The following is a 23281-nucleotide window of genomic DNA, read 5'->3' on the forward strand; positions in this document are numbered from 1 at the left end:
CATGACTTGATTTGATCTGATTAGTGGGGTACTTTGTAGCCATTACAGGCCACCACAATAAATAAGAGAGAGGTTGACTAATATATTTTGTAATCGAGCAGTTTTTTCTGCCACATAGACAGAATTTCAAAGTCTAATCTCAAATTTGCTTATGAACACTTTATTGCTGTAAGTACCAGTGCTTCATAATAGCTCATGCCTATGATCAGATGTTTGGCTTTCCTTAGCACCAGTGGTTTTTGTGAAAGTCTTCCTCTTATCAGTGGGTATCTTGAGAGGTTTATTCTTTTCCATCAAGACATCTTGCTATGCGAAAGTGCCTCAGCAGCTTAGGTTCATATATACGTCATACGTTTTGATCATCATGGTTCTTCAGGTAAACAGTGAAAAATGTATTCTCCTTTGATACACTTAGTTGAAGTAATAGGGAGACTTTAGAATTGACTTGGTCTCCATTAGCATAGTTCTTTCATGGCTACTTTCCCACTAGGAAGGACTTAAGTCTGTACTGTCAGACTAGAATCTCACCTGAAAGTTTGAGTTAAATGCCTTTACTTCTTATACAAGACTTCACACTGGGGTCCTTTAAGCTTCAAATGTACAATTGGTTTCTCAATATCTAATCCACTCAGTCAGCTTTTCTGCATCCAGGAATATCCTTTCTCCTGTGATGGTGAGCCCTTCAACATCTGTCAAGGGAGCTGGTTTCACTTTTTGCCTCTTTAGTCTGGATGATTGTTATAGTGACCTAGTTTTGAGCAGGGAGACTATTTCACAGTCGATGAACAGTTTTAAAGTTTTTTTTCTCCTGTCAAGAGAAGTTTTCATATTACCATTCAAGAGTTCAAGGCTGTTTGTAATCCCTGTCTGCTGATCATCGTAACCAGATGATAGTGGGTAACATTTTAAAGTATTTTGCCTAAGTAAAAAGAATGATAAAACGTGATCTTCTCTGAGCTGGGCAGTAGTTCATGCTGTGAATCATCAAACTCACTTGTCTGTCATTTCTCCTTGATTTTATGAAGATGTCTTTACGCTACAAGATTATGAGCTGGAGACCCAGGATCTGGCTTTCCTGAGGTGAACCATTTTGCCTCAGTAATGGACAAGAGATCCTTTTGCCCAGAACTTCTCAATTTCTTGGTTTTTTTACTGTTCCCATCCTCATCTGTTGGTCAGAGACTGATATACGTTCTCCCCCACACCCCTCTTTTTCTCCCCAGGATCAGTGGTGGTTTGGTGTTTGCGTATCTTAGTCTCTTTGGGCCCAGCTGTAGTTCCTGTCTGTATATTTGGCTCAGATTCACCTGGCTGTTTTCTTCTCCAAAAGTCATGTTTAATACTTCTTCACATTTAGGTTTTTAAAAAAGGAAACACTTCTGTTATTCTCCCCATTTGTTTTATTTCAGTTGCTGAAATAAACATGGCATAGTGCTTATATGAAGAAAATGTCTGCAAAGATGATGAGTTCTGTTAGGAATACTGCAGGAGTGCAAAAGTGTTCAGGTGATCCAGGCACACTCCACCAGAAGTTGGGCCTCATTCCAGTATGTGTGGGATGATTACTTGAAGTTCTGTTCATACCTTCACCAAACGATAGGTCATCTTGGAGGCTCCCTGAAACAATACCATCCTTGGCAGAATGTCTTTTTCTAAGACAACTCCAAGATCCTCTACTAGACTGAAGTTTCCCACAGTATAAATTTGCATTCAGGTAAGTACTCAAAAGTGAGAGAAGGTTTTCTCTTTACAACCTGAAGAGCTGTTGTCTATTAAACATTTACTGACTTCCTTACCAACTTCTTTCTAGAAGGAATTGAATTTATTAGGGTGTATACTACCCTTTTGAGGTCACACATCTACCACAAGGTAGGGCAGGGTATGATAGTCTCTTTTTGCAAAACACTCCCTTTTCCTTGAATGCCTTTTTGATGTTGTCATGCCCTTTAGTTGTCGGCGTGCCAGCACATCTCAAAGAACTGCAGCTGCACTGTACTCTGTATTTTTTAGAAGGAAAGGGATGACATTAATGGAGAGTGTGACCATCATAAAAGAACATTTTTTGACTTGTTTTTACTATTGTTGCTTATAAGCTTGGTTTAATATAAATCAGATCATTGTGATTTAAGGAGACGGTGTTCCATCTCTTCATTCTCTCTCTAACATTACCAACTTTAATACAGATGCATTAATTTATACATGAAGATGTAGGTTGTACACTGGAATTATGATAGGCTCTTCTTAGGTGAAAAGCGTTGATTTGATTTTGTGGCCAATATACTTGTCTTCTAATAAAACTCACTACGTATTATTTTTATTTATATGCACGCTTTGTCAGATGGTTAAGAACACCTCAGGAAATGTTGTTAGGAAGGAACATGGTATGTTAAGAATAATCCAAATATAATGTAAAAAGCTTTTCTCTTTTTTTTTTTTTTTTTAAGTATTCTCTTGTCTTTATAAAAGCGAATCTACAAGCTCGCATTTTTCTAGGAGATGGGAATTTAAGGTAACACGAAGAAGATATTTAGTGCACAAATTATAGTGAACCTCAAGATCTGTTTTTTAGTCTGCTTTATTAAGTTAGGAAGAGCCTAAATCATTTGTCATTTGTCATTCCACTGGGGCAAGACCATTTGATGCAGAAAAATATTAAAATAATGTTGGATTTACAATAAATGATGTCTCTGTGAGATAAGAATGCTATATTAATGACATATATGAGTAATGCGTCTATTAAAAGGCTTATGAATGGCTAGAGGTCATACTGAGAAACACGTTTTTTCCTTCTTATCTAGACAGTTTTGAAAGAGGGAGATTAAAAGCTGAACTGAGATATTTGAGTTAAAATTATGAACATACTTCACCTGCTATTTATTACTGAGAAAGTTAGAGAAGAAAGAATCTGCGTCATAGAGCATAGGTTTTAGCATGGTTTTATTACAAATATAACGGTTGAAACTTTGGTTTTGTTGTTTCCTGCTTCTAAGGGGAGAACACTAATTTTAGTAATATTCAGACTAAGATAAATTAACTAGTTGCTTTAGGCTATTTCTTATCTTTGTGATAGTATCACTGAAATATTTTACCATAGTTAAAATACATAATAATCAGAAGGGAATGCCAGTTTAAAAGGGAAGGGGAGGCATGGAGCAGGGGATCTGGTTTTCCCTAGCAGTTGTGGGAAGAGAGAAGTCTGTGTTCCAGGGGGCATGCGTCCAAGAGAGAAATGGAAAATTTAAGTCTCCTGGAGGCCAAAGTAGTTCAAAGTTACTTAATCACTTTCTGAGACTCACTCTTGTGGTTTTAGGGATCTTATGGCTTTTTTGGTATGTTTGGAAAAGAGGAGTTGTCATTCCTCCTCTAACCTGTGCAAATAATGATCGAGAACTTTGATCACTGCAAAGACTGTAGTGTATTCCTTCAGATGAAAGACATCTGATGTTGATTAAAGTATGTATCTTGTTTATACTTTTCCTATTAATTTTTTCTGTATTTTTCCCTGGTCCTTCAGGAGTGGCACTTTGTGGCACTTTTCCTCAGTCACTGTATGTGGAATTTACCCTTGCCTCTAATCAAAGGTTTATATCAAAGAGGGGCTAAAGACATTTCCTCAGGAAGTGGTCTGGAGTGGGTGGAGACAAATGGGCTTTTACCCAGTCCTTGATTTTTTTCGCTCAGCCTTGCTTTTGGTACATCCTTCTTCCCTCCTTTGCTAGGGGGTGGCACACTGGTTAGTGTAACACTTCATATTTATAGCCAGTAGACAATCTGTGCTTTTCACAGGAGCATCTGTGCAGCCAACTGCTGGCAAAATTGTTGAAATGGTACAGACTGCCTCATAAATTTGGTAGGGAAGAGTACAGCAACAGCTATGTGTTGTGCTTCCAACAACAGCATTGTACTGCTTAATTGTGTGTGATAGAGCACCAAACAACATCAGGAGAATGCATGGAATATAAGTTTTGAACTTTTTTACTACTTGTTGCAGAGATCAGAATTTGAAACAGAATTTTCTGCTAAGAGAGCTGCTACTTATTTTGATGTTTAGGGCTTATTTTATTGTTTTCAAAGTTACTGTTACTATGAAATATTAAACATTCTTAAAGAGAAAGGGAGAAGTTATAATGCATTTAAATCATAGGGTCATCGGAAATGTTCAATGTGTGTAATCACTTAACGAAGTGACAGATGGAATTGTAATATTTTCGTGCTCTCTAGATACATGTCTAATCCACAATTCACATAGTTTTTGTGCTTTAAAGTTCTAAAGCAAAGACTTATCTCATAAAGATGTGGGGTGAAAGGGTGATGTGTCAGGCTATATCTTTCGGTAAGTAGGTTAAAGTGAGTATTTCAGTGGTAGATCTGCTTTCACTATGGCACTGGCTATACTATAAGGCAAAATGTTTTCGTAAACTTAAAAGAGAAGTATTTAAAGTATCCAGTTTTCAATCCATTTGTGCACATTAAAAATAACTTGCTATTTATGTTCAATAGTTTTCTTGTTGGACAATGTAAGGGGACTTGCCACAACAGATGCAATAGATTATAAGAAGACTGCAAGTATAATAATTACAGCATGGAGCAGACTTTGCTGGCAGATACAAGAACGCAGCACTCTCTTTAATCATAGTGCTTCCCATAGTGTGGGTGGCCACAGGCTGCAGACATTTCAGTCAGTCCCTTCTCTGTGCAGCACTGCTTGTAAAACAGGGCTGAAGTAAACAGCATTCCACAGACTTTTAGGGGTTTTTAATTTTGAGAAAGTATAGCTTCCCTTCGCCCCTCCTTTGGCTGCTTGCTTCTGTCAGCCGTAACCATACAGGTCATGCTTCCTACCAGATCAGTTCTGCTTGCAGTAAATAGTACCTAATGTAATATATATAGACTCTTCAAAAAGTTGTTTTTGAGGTTTTTTTTTGTTAAAATATATGTTACTTTAAAACCTGAATGTTTTGTTGTTTTTTGGCAATAAGAACTAACCTCTGCATTTATATTAAGTACTGTATAGTGTTTAATCCTTTTTTAAAAGCCTTTCATCTTTGTTGTTTTCATTCTCCCAATTTTTTTTGCTTCGATGCTCAGTGTTGTTTTACCGTTTCTCTGAAATGTTTTACTGTCGCTCTAGCCATTAGCACAGCACTTTTCCTCCAACTCAAATGAAGAGGAACTTCTTTTTTTTTCCTACCTGGCAGCCAGTTTACTGCTTTGGAAGCAGATTTCACCTCCTTAATGTTTGACATATACTCATCTGGAATCTTGAGTTTCATGAAATAGATTTAAATGGCTAAACTTGGTGTCATGCAAATACTTACACAGCATTTACAGGCCTTTTTGGAGTATGTAAAACAGCTGCAGTTGAGGACAGATACCCTAATTCTGTTATATAAGTGTATGGACGTGAAAGGATACTTTTTGATAGATGAGTTTTTACATTGTATTTAGGCATATGTGGAATTAAGTATGCAAATGAGCTTGAAAGAAACATCTTAACTTTCACTAGTAACTGATAGTTGAAAGTCAATTTTCCTTTGAATCAAAACAGAAAGCAAAAGACTGTTAAATGAAATATATGCACACTTTTAAGATCTGACATCATTAATTAGAGCCCAATGACTTAATGAACTCCTAATGTGATAAGGGACCTTTCAACTTTTAAATTACTGGTTAAAATTCAGTTTTGAGAACCAAGTCTGCTTGCTTTGCAATGTGTACCGAGGGAGTAATGAGTGATAAAGGCACTTTTCTCAGTCCTTTGTGCAATTTGTTTGTGTCCCGGGTACCAACCTGGAAAGGGAAACGGGCTCCTCAGAGCTGCTGGCCCTCTTTATTCCTGTCCCTGGTGTGTATGTCCTGTGCATACACAAAATACGTGGGTCAGAGATGGAGTGATTTCAGAACCATTGTTTAACATTTTTGTTGAGCTGCAGCAGCTGTTGAAGTGTGCGTGACTATGCTGGGTACACACCTAGGGAAACCCACTTCTCCCAGCAATACTTGCTTAAGATTTGACATATCTGCCTCTTAAACTTGCTAATATACAGTTGTGCCTCTAGTAGGTTAAAAAGCAAGATTCTTAGGTATGGTTAGAGTGAGTCGCTTCTGGGGGAGAGGGAAGATTGCAGTGAAAATTGGAATTGACCGATCAATCAAGGATGAGGAAGTAGTTGATACAGTGATAGTATATATTCAAGAATTCTAATAGAATATATTCTAAAACAATTTTATTCATAAAGGACTGGAGGGTGATTGAAGATGTTAAGAGATATTCATACAAGAAGAGATTGGGGCTGGCTCTTTTTAATGCAGTGAGAGAACATTTAAGAATGAAGATGGGTTTTCATACGCAGCACATAATCAATTTCTGATGCTTATTGTCCTGAAGTTTTCCTGAGTTCACTGCCAGTATTTTGTTGTTGTTGTTGTTTTTCAGTTTTTGGAAAGTCAGCTGGAGGGAGTTCTTGGTCATTCTAACTTATTGAAGATTATACACCTAAATTGTTAGTTAGCCTTCTCACTAACCCCTTTGTGAATCAACTTTCTAAGTTTATTTGGACCTTCTCTAGTCACCTATAGATAATTGCGTTAGTAGGATTTAAGAGAATTTGCAGTGTTTGCAAATTTGAAAGTATTACCATGTTCTTCTGGTTAAAAATAGTATGGTAGTATGAATGGGCTGGGGGAAAACAGACCTCTCTTCTTTTTCAAATAGATAATTCTTTAACAATGCCAAGCTAACATGAATATAAATAATTTCTTGGCTTCTGGGCCAAAATAAACAAAAGCTAAGTATCTCAAAGAACAAAATGAGAAACTAAGGATTCTGCTTTCCTGCAAGGCTGCTTGAGCTTCAAAAGCAAGTGTCACAATTCGCTAGCCAGCTGACATTTCTCAGAGCACTTCAGTAGTGCCAGGTGGCTCTAGTAAAGAATAATGATTTGTTACTGACAAACAAAAAGAGGTCTCTGAAGAAATTCTACTGGCATTAGATATTTTTGCTCAACCTAGTATAATTAGTGACCAGCAGTTGTTGCATCACCATTATAGGCATATTCTGTGCTTTTTTGCTAAAAAGTTCAGTGAACATTTTTCTTCCCTTAAGCTTTTAATAGCTTGATACTTATGAAGTCCAAAACCAAGTGACTAAAACTAATTTTTCCTGAATATCATCCTAGGTTAGGTGATCTTTGGGTATTTGCAATGTGTACGTATCGGAAGTCTACAAATCTGACATTGGGCACACACATTTATTGAAAAAAGCATAAGTTTGGGATTATCTTTTTTCTAGAAGTTACTGAACTCGCAGATTTAAACTAAAAGTGAAACAATTTTATGATGCATCCACTCTTTCTAAACTTAAATTTATTCATCCCTCTTTTCCACATAATTTTTTTTTTTTTGTGGATTTAAGGAATCTTCTGTGGGAAGCTTGCATTTTGGCTTTTGAAAATTGTGGAGGGAAGAGGGAAATTAATTCTAAATCTCTGGCTAGTTAAACCAGAGGGCTCTAAAAAAAAAAAAAAAAAAAGATTTATGGTTGACTCTGGTAAAGCTATTGAATTTCCTTTTGTAAGTTAGTGTAAATGTGTGTTTTATTTCAGCAGCAAAAGTCTCCCCTTTTTTAATACAAAGAGTAATAGTGCTTTCTAGGTGGGTTTTTCTTAAAGAGAAAGGACAAAGAAAAGAGAAGATTTGAAACTGTTTTTCCTGTCTGAGGCCAAGTGTAGACTCGAAGCTTGCCAGCCTCACAATTCTTTAGCTTCTTTCTTATGATTTCCAAGGGTTTTGTTAGTGATTTGCAGATGGAGCTTAGACTTTGGAACTCATCCATTAAAAAGTTGTGTGGTCTTAGCCACAGTACTAGTGCAACATGTTTTTCCTATACTAGTTTCACAGAAGTTAACTGAGCTTGAATTGGTGAGGGAACAACAATGCAGCTTCCCCCTCCCCTTCCTTCCCATAATTTTCTTCCCTGCATATCATTTGGAAATTAGGATCAGGTTTGTTTTGAATTGTATGGAAGTATGTAACATTTTTCTTCCATTTTAAGAAACAGAGGTAGAATATGAGCCTAGTCTTTTTAATAAGCTACGTATATCAGCAAGATTAACCCAATTCATAGCATACATTAGTTTCTAAAGAAAAAACATATCTGTCTGAATGGGTTTTTGAGTTTTTTTCAGTTAAGTTTTTCTAGTAGGTTTTCATGGTCCCTTTGTGTGGTTTTGCTATTATTACTTTTTTTTGTAAAGCAAATTGCAATTACGGTTGTTGAAGCAAAGTTAAGGAAATTGGCCTAAGGTAAGAGCGCTTGAGCCGTTTTACTGCAAACACCAACTAAAGGTGAGCCTGCTTACATGCTTCAAGGACAGAACAGGGTGAAGGGCTCTGTTGCATCAGGTACAGTGTGGAGAACTTCAAAGAATCTGTATTTTGCTGTCGGGGAATATGTGAAAAGCGATGAAGTCTGTGCATCTGGCAACATTAATTTTGTGAAAGAATATTATTCCTGGATTTTTTTTTAACTCTAAAGTAATATTAACTCAGTCTAGTCATTTACCTATAGATTTTCTGTAACTTGATCACATGCTTAAATGGCAAGACCCTTGTCTCCATAGGAGTGTTTAGCAGAATAATTTGTTTATCATCAACTAGTCTTTCATGGTTATCAGTGGATATTTAGATGTGGGCAGATGTCAGATTGTCATTCCAAGTGAATAAGGAGAAAAATGAGAAGCTCCAATAACTCCTAAACATGTACTTGTGGCCAATAATTTTATTTAGTGTGCTGGTATAGAATTTAGCTAATGAAAACCATCCCATAAATGCATGTATCCCTAAACTGTGCTGAAACAAAAAAACTTCCTGACAGAAAATGTCAGAAAGAAATGTAGGAAGAAAACCCCTCCCCACCCTATACTTAGGCACTTTGGCCCTGATCCAGTAAATTACTGAAGAATATTCTAAGCTTTCTTAAAGTTAAGTTGAAACTGAAGTGATTTCTTTGTGCAAAACCTCTGAGTGGTTACTGAAATTGGCCTAATTTGGTAAAGTGGGAGGTTGTGTTGACTAGCAATCATTGAAATGTATGTGTGTGGGTAGTATAACATTTCGTCTATCTGAAATGTGTTTTAACCGATTTTAATTTTAAAGCAGAAATTGGAGATTTTGATTAGGTTATCGATGGTAAGTTCTTAAAGAAATTTTTTTTACTAGCTTATAAAATACACTCTTACATACTGATAATAATTAAGTTGTTAACAAATATAGGCCATATAATTTCCCCTAATTTATACACTGAAATTTTTATAAAATGTTGAGAAAACAAAATTGTTTAGAGTAAAACAGTACTTTGAAAGCTACACTATGTTTAAATTTGTATGATGTTTTACTGTTTTATTTTCTTTTACATTTTGGTTTTGTTTTGTGGAAAACTGATTTTCTATCTTCTCCTGGAACTAAGGAGCAAGTGAGCAAGAGGTCTTGTAAGCAAAATTAAAAGTCACAGACTTTGTTATGAATGGATAAGTGTGTGGAAATAATATGAATTGTGTCATGTCAGCATCCTACTCACAGAATTGGTTTCATAAACAGTTGGTGTTGAGACAGTCTCTGAATGCGCATGCTGCCTTGTCATTTACAGACTTAGCCACTACGATTCTCCAGGACTGGCTGTTTATTTCATAGTAAAAAGGTTCTAAAAATACCAGACCTGTTTGTGTTTTATTGTCGATCATTTAATATAGAGGGTATGGGACAGAATAAAACTCTTAAGCCTTCAGGCAGGATTTTAAAGAAAATATTACTAAAAAATATCTGCAGGAATTTGGTTTGGACTGAGCTGCTGAAAGCTAGCAAACAAACAAATTAATTTACATTTGAACAAATCAGAGCAATGTCTATACCTTGCTTCCTGAGGACTCTGTTTAAATAATTTTGGAAGTAATTTGGGATGTTAGAAACCTACCTATTTAAAGACAGAAATCGTACCTATTGTATAGCATTTTTATTTTTTTAATAATGATTGCAAATCATATTATCTAATTTATCATTAATGTTGTAATTGATTACACAGTTTTGAAGTATTTTTAAAGCCAGGTTGGAAATAGAGTTTGATCTTTTGTCTTCTAGACCTGCGTTGAAAGCAATGGGCCATCTGACTGTACAGAGAACAGACTGTACAGAGAACACCTAAGAATAAAATTGATGTACAGACTCTTGAAATCATTGCCGTACAAGAAATACTCATTCCAAAATCTGATAAAATGCAAAGAGGAAATAGCACTTACTTCTAATGCTTCCTCTGAATAAGATTTAGTTTTTCTTATTATACCGGCTTTTTCTTAGCAGAGCTGAGGAAATCTGGTTCCCGTCAAAGCAGATGGAAAGGTCAGAAATAAACCTGTTACTTGACCAGATTTCAGAAATTTACCCTTGAGTATCCGTGTTGTACTTATTCCAACAAATTCACATAGATCATAATTTTCAGCAAAATGTCATCAATGATCTTTTCTCAAAAAATAATGGCATTCTGTGTTTTCAAGGAGAATATAGTAAGAGAAACATCCTTTCAGATAAATGATAGGTCCTTCTGTTCCATCCTGCTCTACTTGTTGCTTTGACAGACTCATCCAAGTTGGCAAAAAGAGCCCAGTAGTGTCACTGGGAAGTCCTAATCAGTACCAGGTTTAAATGGCTCATCCCAGTGAAACTATCCATCTCCTCTCTCCAAAATATGTTGCCCCTGTTGATTTTCACATCTGCTTCTGAGGACATTCAGAATCATAAATACTTTGGAGAGAGTATGTTGAGATGTTTCCAGAAACAAATTGGTTTATCTGGTTCCCCTGGAATGTCTTTGAAACTGTGTTGTAAATTCCAGGACAGTTGCTACACAAATACAGTTACTAGCATAAAACTTGTGATGTGGTCCTGTAATAAAAATCAAGTGCTATTTCTGTGTTGATGTCTAATTTCAGAGGTAATTGTGCCTTTAATTCAGGCTTCTATATTTTTCCCCATCGACATGAGCAGGAAGATATTTCCTATTACAGAAAGAAGGGGAAAAAGGTGTCAGAGCTTTTGGATCCCTCCTTAGTAAAGGCAGTATCAGAAGACTAAAGGACCTCGTCCCCCTTTCTGGAGTTGTGGATGCTAGCTGAGTTGGTATCTGCCCGGTGCTGTGCTACTTATCTTAGTGGAGGGGCAGATTCTACTCCAGGTAAATAATTTCCAGGCTTTCATAGACACATGTGCTCCAAGAGATGATTGTCTCTGAGAAACGAATTTCATAGAGTAACTCAGCAAATCCCTTGTAGCACATGGAAATCAGCCTTCGTTACTTAAAGAGGAGTATCAAAAGAGTTGGCTTAGCTTAATTGAAAAGTGATGTGTAGGAAATGTTTTTCAGTTGCTTAATCCTCTTTAGATACAGGTGGATGATAACCAGGAAACATAGTGACTTGTTTTCTCCATTTGTATTCTCAGAATTCTTTAGTTTCAAGTCTATTCTCATTCCCTCCACTTTCCCTGAGTGAATTAATAAGGGACAGCCTTGTAGCCAATCTGTAAATCAGAAGAGTAAATGTTAAATCAGGCATCCTCCACTACAAAACCTGGTAGATATGAAGCACTGTGTTCATGCTGATAAAGTAAATATTTTAAGTCTTCATGCAAATGCTCCTAGGATTATCTGCCTGTTAAAGGTATTAGAAATCTCTGTGCAGCAGGGGATGTTACATTAAGTTAGCTAGAATATTACTCAGTACAAATTGCATCAATAAAATAAAGCCACTGGCAAGGTTGTTCAAGGAAGTTGGTCATTGTGAGGGCTTTATAAAAATCCATTAATTCAGTTTCAGGCTGAAAGGCGTTATGTTGCAGAACTTTAATCCAAGGCTATGGGGATGGATATATTCTCTTGCAACTAGAACCAAGGTGGTTTCCGTTCTGCTTCCTACTTAATCAATGGTGAGGGAAATCAAGAAAGAAATAATTTCTGATATCACAGTATGCCTGACTGCTCTTCATTTTCCAGAATCATGACAGCTTGTTATTCTTCCTTCTGAATGCAGCACTTTAGCCACAGACTCATCCATTTTTCTGGCTTGTAGAATATGGCATTAGTGGATTAGACAGTGAGTGGCAGTTGATCTACTGCCAGAAATAACTGACGATTATGTAGATCTCAGATTGACTATTTTGCTGGAGTAGGCTAGGATTCATGACTGAGATCATCAATACAGGAGTGCATTTAGTATTGACAAATTTCCCATCGTATACTTGAATACCTTCTATTGTGTTTGAAATGATTCCTTGAAAGTCGTTAGCCTCAAATTACTGATCTCTCTGACCCCAGGAATCCACTGTGGCTATATAAAATGTTATGTTTTTTTCTTTTCCAAAATGCTTTGTGGGGGCTTCATAATGCAATAATGGAACCTATTACTAGTTTTGAATATTTCTGTAGCATCCTGTAAGAACCTCTGTGAGAAAATCTCCTGAAACTATATTTCTCCATAGTATTTTCTGAAAGAGTTGATTTCAAAAGTGAAAGGAGAAACCTACATGTAAGAAAACATTGTTTTACACTTGGTCTCAGAGCTGGTTCTAACCAAGTTCTGCAGTATGATGTGAAATAACTGCTGTTACAGTCCCTTTAGATCTGAGCATTACTGGAATTTAAACATTGTGAACTTTGAAGTTTGAGGTAAAAACAACAGTTTTTGGTGCCATTTAGTTAAAAATTAGCCATTCCTGCTTTATGCTGTATTTTTGATAATCAAGTTAATGATTTATAGCTTGAAAGAGGATGGACAAATATCGTAAGAAAATAATTACCTAATGATCTTTTTGTTCTCAGTCAGTTTTTCTCTTTAGAGATTGTCTCTTGGAATCATTTGGTTGTTTATCTTTCCATGCTCTAACTGGAAAATTGGGTTTCTCGCAAGTACTGGGTTTGCCTTATCCAGCGTACCTGCTAAATGGCTGGAAAATCATATGAAAAAAAATAATTGTCTTTAGTTGGAGGTTAGTAGGTATAAGCTTTATTTCTGGCCATTATACTACCCCTTCCACACCATTTGTGTACTTACACAGAAGTATACTGTTATAAGAGGATTATGCGATAGAATAGCTGAAAGCATCTTGTTTTCAAGAAACAGTTTGCCTTACACAAATCATAGAATCATGGAATGGTTTGGGTTGGAAGGGACCTTCAACTATCATCTAGTCCAACCCCCCTGCCATGGGCAGGGACATCTTTCACAAGATCAGATTGCTCAAAGCCCCATCCAACCTGACCTTGAATGCTTCCAAGAACGGGGCATGCGCAACTGCTCTGGGCAACCTGTTCCAGTGTCTCTCACTTTCTGGGCTGCAAGCACACATTGCCGCCTCATGTCCAATTTTTCATCCACCGGTATCCCCAAGTCCTTCTTTGCAGGGCTGCTCTCAATCCATTCATCCCCCAGTCTGCACTGATATTGGGGATTGCCCTGACCCAGATGCAGGACCTTGCACTTGGCCTTGTTGAACTTTGTGAGCTTTGCACAGGCCCGCTCCTCAAGCCTGTCAAGGTCCCTCTGGATGACATCCATTCCCTCAAGTGAATCAACTGCACCACGAAGCTTGGTGTCATCTGCAAACTTGCTGAGCGTACACTCAATCCCACTGTCCCACTCAATCCCATCCCATTGATGAAGATATTAAATAGTATTGGTCCCAGTATGGACCCTTGAGGGACACCACTTGTTAGTGGTTTCCACTTGGGCATTGAGCTATTGACTGTAACTCTTTGGACGCAGCCATCTAGCCAATTCCTTATCTATCTAACAGTCCATTCGTCAAATGTAAGAGTGAATTGTCAATATCTATTTTTGTTTCAGACAGCTCTCTGCTAATGCAATATATAGTAGTAAAAGAATTATCACTTACAACCAGAATTATGTGCAGTAAATGAGCTACATTTTCTAGAGAGAAGGAGAACTTTCTGGACATGTTTTGGACCAAAGAAAGCATTTAAACCTTAAAAGATAAAAGCTTTAAATTATTGTGACCAAGTTTCTTATCTTTGTTGCCTGTTGGTATGTCTCAGGCTTTGCACTGGCAATAGCAACTGTAAAATGAAATATATAAGACATAGCTGAATTCTAGATGTTTTTCACCTTTAATACTGTCGTGGTTTAACCCCAGCTGGCAACTAAGCACCACGCAGCTGCTCGCTCACTCCCCACACCCAGTGGGATGGGGGAGAGAATAAAAAAAAAATCAAAACTCATGGGTTGAGATAAAAGTAGTTCAATAGGACAGAAAGGAAGGAAAATAATGATAATGATGATAATAATAATAAAATGACAAATAGTAGTACTAAAAGAATTAGAATATACAAAACAAGTGATGCACAATGCAATTGCTCACCACTTGCCGACCAATGCCCAGTTAGTTCCCAAGCAGCGATCTGCTCCTCCCAGCCAGCTCCCCCCAGTTTATATACTGGGCATGACATCATACAGTATGGAATATCCCTTTGGCCAGTTTGGGTCAGCTGTCCTGGCGGTGTCCCCTCCCAGCTTCTTGTGCCCCTCCAGCCTTCTTGCTGGCTGGGCATGAGAAGCTGAAAAATCCTTGACTTGGTATAAACACTACTTAGCAACAACTGAAAACCTCAGTGTGTTATCAACATTATTCTCATACTAAATCCAAAACACAGCACTATACCAGCTATTAGGAAGAAAATTAACTCTATCCCAGATGAAACCAGGACAGTATCCATCCCTTATTCTATACCATCTATGTCATGTCCAGGTCCCACACTTTCCGATACTTTTTCAATTAATCATCACCACTTTTCCTGTCTTTTGATACATATACACACAGATATCATTCCCTTAATCTATAGGCCTTTAAAATGTCCGTTTAAATGTCCCTTTAAAATGTTTGTTGAGTTCATTCAGTCCATAACTTTGGGCTCCATCTGTCATAACAGTCTGTCTGGGCAGGAGGGATGGTGTGAAGTCATCTCAGTTGGCAGAGCAGATTCGGGCTTCGGTGCGGTGCAGCGGGCAGGTGACATCAGGCGCAGCAGGAGGATGGTGTGTAGTGTTGGATTGTTGCATGCTGAAGTCAGTCCTGGTTCCATCACTACTGCGCTTCACTGGGTTTTATCAAAGTTCATTCTTCATTAATCTGGGTGATTCTTACTGTAACACCATTGATATAGCATAAAACAACTACAGTAGTGATGCCATACAGTGGCAGGGTTATATAGCAATTAAAATCATACAATTTAATTCATTGGCTATTCTCACCTAAGATCAAATCCCCTTGAGGCACACATCAGACTTGCCCATTCGCCTGCATCACCCACCAAGTGCATCCAGGTCCTTGAGCAAAAGCAATCCCACGAATGGATTTGCCTTTGACTTTGCCTTTGCCTGAGGCAGGAGTAACCCAGACTGTCTTCCCTAGCATATTTTTTGTGCGCGCTACAGGGACTTTATCCCCTTTTACAGTACGTGAAAGTTTTGATTGGGTAGGACCAGCCCGATGATTGGCAGATCTTCTAGTGCTGGCTCACCAGGTGGCCTTTGCTAAATGTGTATCCCAATGTTTGAAGGTCCCACCCACCGTTGCTCTCAATGGAGTCTTTAACAATCTATTGTATCACTCGATTTTCCCGGAGGCTGGTGCACGATAGGGGATGTGATATACCCACTCAATGCCATGCTCCTTGGCCCAGGTGTCTATGAGATTGTTCCGGAAATGAGTCCCGTTGTCTGACTCAGTTCTTTCTGGGGTACCGTGTCGCCATAAGACTTGCTTCTCAAAGCCCAGGACAGTGTTCCGGGTGGTGGCATGGGGCACGGGATATGCTTCCAGCCATAGGGTGGTTGCTTCCACCATTGTAAGCACATGGCGCTTGCCTTGGCGGGTTTGTGGGAGTGTGATATAGTCAATCTGCCAGGCCTCCCCATATTTGTATTTCAGCCATCATCTTCCATACCAAAGAGGCTTTAACCACTTGGCTTGCTTAATTGCAGCACATGTTTCACATTCATGGATAACCTGTGCGATAGTGTCCATGGTCAAGTCCACCTCTCGATCACGAGCCCATCTATATGTTGTATCTCTTCCCTGATGGCCTGAGGTGTCGTGGGCCCACCAAGCTATAAATAGTTCACCCTTATGTTGCCAATCCAGACCTACCTGAGCCACTTCAGTCTTAGCAGCCTGATCCACCTGCTGGTTGTTTTGATGTTCTTCAGTGGCCCGACTCTTGGGTATGTAGGCATCTACATGATGTACTTTTACAACCAGGTTCTCTAGCTGGGACGCAATATCTTGCCACAATGCGGCAGCCCAGATGGGTTTACCTCTGCTCTGCCAGTTGCCCTGCTTCCATTGCTGCAACCACGCCCACAGGGCATTTGCCACCATCCATGAGTCAGTATAGAGGTAGGGCACTGGCCATTTTTCTCATTCAGCAGTATGTAAAGCTAGCTGGATGACTTTCACCTCTGCGAACTGACTCGATTCAGCTTCTCCTTGAGCAGTTTCTGCAACTTGTCGTATAGGACTCCATACAGCAGCCTTCCACCTCCGATGTTTTCTCACAATACGACAGGATCCATCAGTGAACAGGGCATATTGCCTCTCATTTTCTGGCAGTTCATTATACAGTGGGGCCTCTTCAGCACACGTCACCTCCTCCTCTGGCGATATACTAAAATCTTTGCCTTCTGGCCAGTCCGTGATCACTTCCAAAATTCCTAGGCAGCTGGGGTTTCCTATTTGAGTTTGTTGTGTGATCAGTGTGACCCACTTACTCCATGTAGCATCAGTTGCATGATGTGTAGAGGGGACCTTCCCTTTGAACATCCAGCCCAGCACCAGCAGTCGGGGTGCTAACAGGAGCTGTGCTTCAGTACCAACCACGTCCGAGGTAGCTCGAACTCCTTCATATGCTGCCAGTATCACTTTTTCACTTTCACTCAGATACTGTGTATCCATTGGGATATTTCCATTTCCCCAGTGGAAACCAGGACGAATACATACCTTTCTTTTATACATACCTAATACCTCCTTTCATCTCAACTAAAGTATCTCCTTACTCCTGTTCCCCTTGCTCCCTTCCGGCTGTTCAGAGGTTTTGTGTGTTCCAAAAAAATAACGGAAGTGATCTGCAAAATCCTAGCATGGATGTAGTAAAGTGCTCAGAAAAGGAAAAGCAAACAAAAAACCAACCAACCAACCAACTTGTCGTGGTTTAACCCCAGCTGGCAACTAAGCCCCACACAGCCGCTTGCTCACTCCCCCCTGATGGGATGGGGGAGAGAATCGGAAGAGTAAAAGTGAGAAAACTCATGGGTTGAGATAAAGACAGTTTAATAGGTAAAGCAAAAGCTGCACACGCAAGCAAAGCAAAACAAGGAATTCATTCACCACTTCCCATCGGCAGGCAGGTGTTCAGCCATCTCCAGGAAAGCAGGGCTCCATCATGTGTAACTGTTACTTGGGAAGACAAACGCCATAGCTCTGAACATCCCCCCCTTCCTTCTTCTTCCCCTAGCTTTATATGCTAAGCATGACGTCATACAGTATGGAATATCCCTTTGGTCAGTTGGGGTCAGCTGTCCCGGCTGTGTCCCCTCCCAACTTGTTGTGCACCCCCAGCCTACTCGCTGGTGGGGTGGTGAGAGAAGCAGAGAAGGCCTTGACGCTGTGTAAGCACTGCTCAGCAACAGGGAAAACATCTCTGCATTATCAACACTGTTTTCAGCACAAATCCAAAACATAGCCCCATACTAGCTAGTCTGAAGAAAATTAAGTCTACTTCAGCCAAAACCAGCACACAACTAAACAAAAAAACTCAGGAAAGTGTTGCAGGCCGTATGCAGACTCTGATGATGTGTAGTAATTTTGTCTTGTCTGTTCCTGTATTGATTGGTTAACAATGACTGTTACACAAGGGTAGGGGGAAAGTAATTTTTAAATTACTCTTTGCATAAAGAGTGTTTGATTAGTTTTATCCTTAGGAAATTTCTGGTTACAGAGGGGGTCACTAGATAATATATTTTGTAGTGTTACAGGTGGGTATGTGGGGTTTTAAGCTACTCCCTCATTTAGCTGTCATTAGTTGCCATGTCAACCTGTGAAATCCTTTTCAGAGCTTCTTATGTTTCTCACTGTTGAAGCTTTTTGCAAGTCTTTCACTGAGCAATCCAACAAACTTTATACTTTTCAAGCCCCCTCCTTACCTCTAGCAGAAGTGGCTCCCAGATTTGTTGTTGCTAACTCCTCCTTTATTTTGTTTTCAGCTTGCAGTCTGATCCCTTATCTCATTCTACTTGGCAAACTGTCCTATTTTGTAGGAACTACTTGTCTGAACCTGTGATAGTGTTCTGAAAACAAATTTTAACTTCAGTAATGGTTGCAAAGGACAATAAAAATATATATGGTTCCATACTAATATATTGATTAAGGGGTGGTTGGAGATTGTACTGTTTAATAGATTTTAGCCTTCACTTTTGACATATATAGATGCGTGTACATTTTGAAAATTCACCTTTTTATGTCTGTTTCTTAAGAATGCAAAAGTTGCATGTAAATTACTTCTTTGAAACTCTGAGTTGCCACAGCATTTTCATTCCTCCTTAGTTTTAGGGAAGTCCCTGCATGGCAGTAAAACAGCCGTTTCTCCTGTTGAGGGCTATTTAAGAAAAAAGATTTACAATGAAAGAAAAGGATATTTAGGCATTTAACATAAGTCTGCAAGGTAGTAAAATAATTCTAAACAGAAGTACGATAAATAAGGTATCCCAAATGCTTGTGACTTATTTTGATAGTAATGAATTTTCTTAGACCTCTGGTGTGATTCTGCTGATTGTATCTTCTCTCTCACATTAATCAAACATGGAATACATGGAATACATCTAATTCCAGGACTTCTGAAGCAGTTGCTTAGGGATGTTCAACAAAAGCTTGCATAAATACTTGGTTTGGATTTCTGAAAGCAGAAAACAAGCTAACTGATTTTTATTTTTTTAGTCTCGAATCTTTCATCAGATCCCTCTTTTAAAAAGAGTATGTAGAGTGAAACACCCTAAGACCATGGAAGTCACAGAGCTTTCGTCTGAACTTCCCTTTTAATTACATATTTTTAAAATGAAGGTCTTTTTCAGTGGTTGCTAATCCTGCCCCTCTGTTATAAAGAGTTTTCTACTTATTGCCATACGAAGTGTAGTTTAGTTTATACTTTAAGTGTCAATGATATATAAAGCCCTGAAATGAACCTCTGTAAAGGGAACATAGCTGTTGTTATATCAGTATGTAGCAATAGAGGACAGGAAGAAAAGAGAACTGTAACAAATTCAGAGCAGATCATTTGATAAGCAACATAAAACTACCTCTGCTCAGTTATGACAGCAGGATGCAAAAACCTGCTCAAGAGTTCATACAACAGTTTTCGTAAATGATTTCATCTGGCGTGTAAGATCTGTCCAAAAGACAGCAGAGCTGTAGTATAGCGCTGAAGGACTGGTAAAGCATGAAACCAGAGTGCTATGTTCAGTCCTCTCTACATGCTTGCAGAACCAGTGTATCAGATGTGTTAATATGACTTTACTCTGAATCTGTCATCAAAGGATTGTTTTGACTTTTATATGATGTATTAAAAAGGTTTTATTAAATGTGACTTAAAGCATTCCATAGTGAAATTAGTAGAGAAGTAAATGTCAAACTAAAATTTTATCATTATCTTTTCAAGATAATGAGGAAATTAAGCAAATTAAATTATGAGGCCAGACCCTGAATCCCATCAAAAACACTGAGGCCTCTTGAAGGAGTGATACGGAAAAGTAAATGTTACCTTCATGCTTTCTCTTCTTGATCACAGTACTGATCAAGACTGCAGGTGAGTTTTTTACTGTGTCACAACGTGACTACTGCTATCCAGATGATATCAGACTGAAATGGCTCCCAGAGAACTGAAACCTACCTAAGGTCCGTCTGGTTTTGACACAGATGGCCTCCATTGCTATTGCACAACTACTGAAATCATGTGGTGTGTGAACCCACGTTTGATTGTAGCAGCTGCAGCATTTTCCTTGTGGTTGATGGGAGCTACCTGCTCTTCTGTGTCAATGGTGTAAAATGGCCACCAATGGAACTTACCCCAGATATAGTTCAATAGCAATGAGTTCTTTTTACACAGCATGTTGTAGCGTAATACTTTTTTTATTGCCCTTCTGTTGGTTTCTCACAGAGCTTGCTGTGCCATCTCCTTTCTTCTTCTAAGTGGGAAAGTAATGAAGCTGAAACCAGTACATTCATATCAACTCTTGGCTACACGTCAGCAGATTATTATTGTCACTTAGTTAAAAATGTAAGTATTTTGTGCAATTGAGATTTTGTTAATAATAAATCTCCAGTTTATAAGCACATACATGGAGCTGTCATTGTTATAAGAAACATGGACTGAACTTTGTTTATCTTTTCTTACCTCAGTTACTTTTACAGCCTTTTAAGGGAAAAAATGAAGTGGGAGATCTCTGGACAAACAAGAAAATTTTTTATTAGATTATACTGTAACAGATGTTCATAAAAACAAAATTCCTGTTGCTGTTGTGTTATAACAAAAAAAGTCTGCCCTATCATTAATTTTTTTCCCTGTGAAGTTTAAATTATGTATATTATTTTGTGTATTAGAACGTAACTTTGTTTTCTTTGACTGTATGCACTGCATTTAAAATGGCAGATGAGCCCTAAATCTTAGGAAAAGTGTCTTTTACATTTAATATATAAAAATAATCGGAATAATATTTCATAATATGTGGACTTAAATTAGATAAAACATATAAAAATTATTAGTAGTGCTCTCCTGAAACTTTTGCCTCAACTCTTGGGGGAGCAGAGCTAAAATAAATTGCTTCTTAGTTTTCAAATGTGGAAGGTATATAATGTATGTTCAAAAAACGTTTTGCAGCATAGTTTATTCAGTGATCTGGACAGCTTTAATTTGGCACCAATAATTAAAAAATTAAAAAATCAAACTGAGTGAACAGAGAACGTTATTAATCTCTACAGTATGTCAATCACACAGAGAACCATGTAACTGATGTCTGCTTATTTGCAGTATGTGTAATTTATTTTATTTTATTTTATTTAACAGATGGTCTTTTCATTAGTAACAGAACTCAGAGGAAATCAGTTCAATGGACTTAACATTCAGGAGAGGTAGGTGTTATCGAAACATTTTGATATGTTTTGGTTTGGATTATTACAGTTCAGTGAGGACCTTTTTACAGTCTTGGGCAACTTACGCTTCAGTTGGAAAGTTTTGGATATATATGTAGACAATTTCAGGTGTGGACAAGCTTGTTAAGTTGTACTTCACATAAGAATTTATACTTAACCTGAGAGTCATAGAATGGTTTGGGTTGGAACGGACCTTCAGAGATCATCTAGTCCAACTCCCCTGCTGCAGGCAGGGACATCTTTCACTAGATCAGGTTGCTCAAAGCCCCGTCCAACCTGACCTTGAATGCTTCCAGGGATGGGGCATCCACAACTTCTCTGGGCAACCTGTTCCAGTGTCTCACCACCCTCATTGTGAAGAATTTCTTCTTTATATCTTATCTAAATCTACCCTATTTCAGTTTAAAACCGTTGACCCATGTGCTGTCACTACAGGCCCTGGAAAAAGGTCTCTTTTTTTCTTGTAAGATCCCTTTATGTACTGAAAGGCTGCAATAAGGTGTCCGCGGGGCCTTCTCTTCTCCAGGCTGAACAACCCCAACTCTCTCAGCCTTTCTTCATAGGAGAGGTGTTCCATCCCTCTGATCATTTTTGTGGCCTTCCTCTGGACCTGCTCCAACAGGTCCGTGTCTTTCCTTGTGCCGAGGACTCCGGAGTGGGACGCAGTACTCCAGGTGGGGACTCACCAGAGCAGAGTAGAGGGGCAGAATCACCTCCCTCAACCTGCTGGCCACGCTTCTCTTCATGCAGCCCAGGATATGGTTGGCCTTCTGGTCTGCGAGCGCACATAGCCGGCTCATGTCCAGCTTTTCATCCACCAGTGTTCCCGAGTCCTCCTCTGCAGGGCTGCTCTCAATCCATTCGTCCCCCAGTCTGTACTGATACTGGGGATTGCCCTGACCCAGGTGCAGCACCTTGCACTTGGCCTTGTTGAACCTCATGAACTTCATAATCTTAATGTTGGCTGCTATGTGTGTCCTTACAACCAAAGTTAGCTGGCAGTTACTATGAGAAAAAGCAAAAAAATTTTTCCAAAGGAATTTTTTTTCCCGTTTGTGTGAGTGATAGTTATAGATAACAATGGCAGTTAGTTTGCACTTGCTATTAATGATAAAATTTGTCCATGCTTATTTAAGGAATCTCTCATTTTCCTTCCATTAGTTCCTTGATCTGGTACCAAACAGTACTGTGGCAATACAGCGTGTTTCGTGTACAACTATTTTAAATGTACCCAAGCATATAGTATTTCCACCCTTTAACTGCTTCCTTGGCCTGATTTTCTAAGGATGAAAGTGTGAGCCAGTGGCTGAGAAGGAAATTGCAATGTGCTCTGGCCAGATCTCCAATCCAGATTATCAGCAGATGCTAATAATTACCTTGCAACGGTGTGCGGTGTGTTTCCACATGTCTAGGTGTAGTCAGTGAGAATAAATACAGTGAATTAAGCCAAAATCTGTGACCTTAAAAAAGGGAATACATTTGCCTAATGCTACTGTTGTCACTGTTTTTGACAGGATCATGCCTTTTCACTATGTAATTTGTGCCTTTCCACTGGCCTTGAAATGCAGATCATAGTCTTTTGTCAGTACTTTAAAAATTACTGTATTTGAATACATCAGTAGATCCTTTTGATTGCATGTAAATTAAGTATATTCCAGCTAAAAAACAAAAGCAAAATAAGGATAGATATTTTTAATATAGAATATATACTCAAATTGTGTCTTACGTTTTAAATGTATGACTCCCCTGTGCATATTCTGTTGGTCTTCAGAGTCAAAGCTGCTGTTATGATGAAATGAGTTTTATGACCTATTTAACACCACATAGCCTGTAAAGTTACAGGGAAGAGGAGGCTGATGATTGAAATATCTTCCTTGTATCATAAGCCAAGAGCTTGACTATTTTTCTGCCTGCCTTCTGGCACCTAGGTGTTTGTGTAAGGAAGAGTAAATGAGCTGAATTCATTTAGAACTGACTTTAGTACCGAAATCATGGACACAGTTAATGAGGAGCATCACGAAGT

General features: G+C 38.6%; 1 protein-coding gene across 1 annotated transcript in view; it reads left to right on the forward strand.

Moving 5' to 3' along the window:
• Positions 1–23281, forward strand: part of FANCC (FA complementation group C) — a 76763-nt gene that overhangs the window by 21929 nt on the left and 31553 nt on the right. Inside the window, exons 4-5 of the mRNA XM_050913299.1 lie at positions 20267–20386; positions 21173–21237. Coding sequence (XP_050769256.1) covers positions 20267–20386; positions 21173–21237 — 185 coding nt within the window. The remainder of the gene's footprint in view (positions 1–20266; positions 20387–21172; positions 21238–23281) is intronic.

This window comes from Gymnogyps californianus, chromosome Z (assembly GCF_018139145.2).
Source record: "Gymnogyps californianus isolate 813 chromosome Z, ASM1813914v2, whole genome shotgun sequence".
In the NCBI taxonomy this organism is placed as follows: Eukaryota; Metazoa; Chordata; class Aves; order Accipitriformes; family Cathartidae; genus Gymnogyps; species Gymnogyps californianus.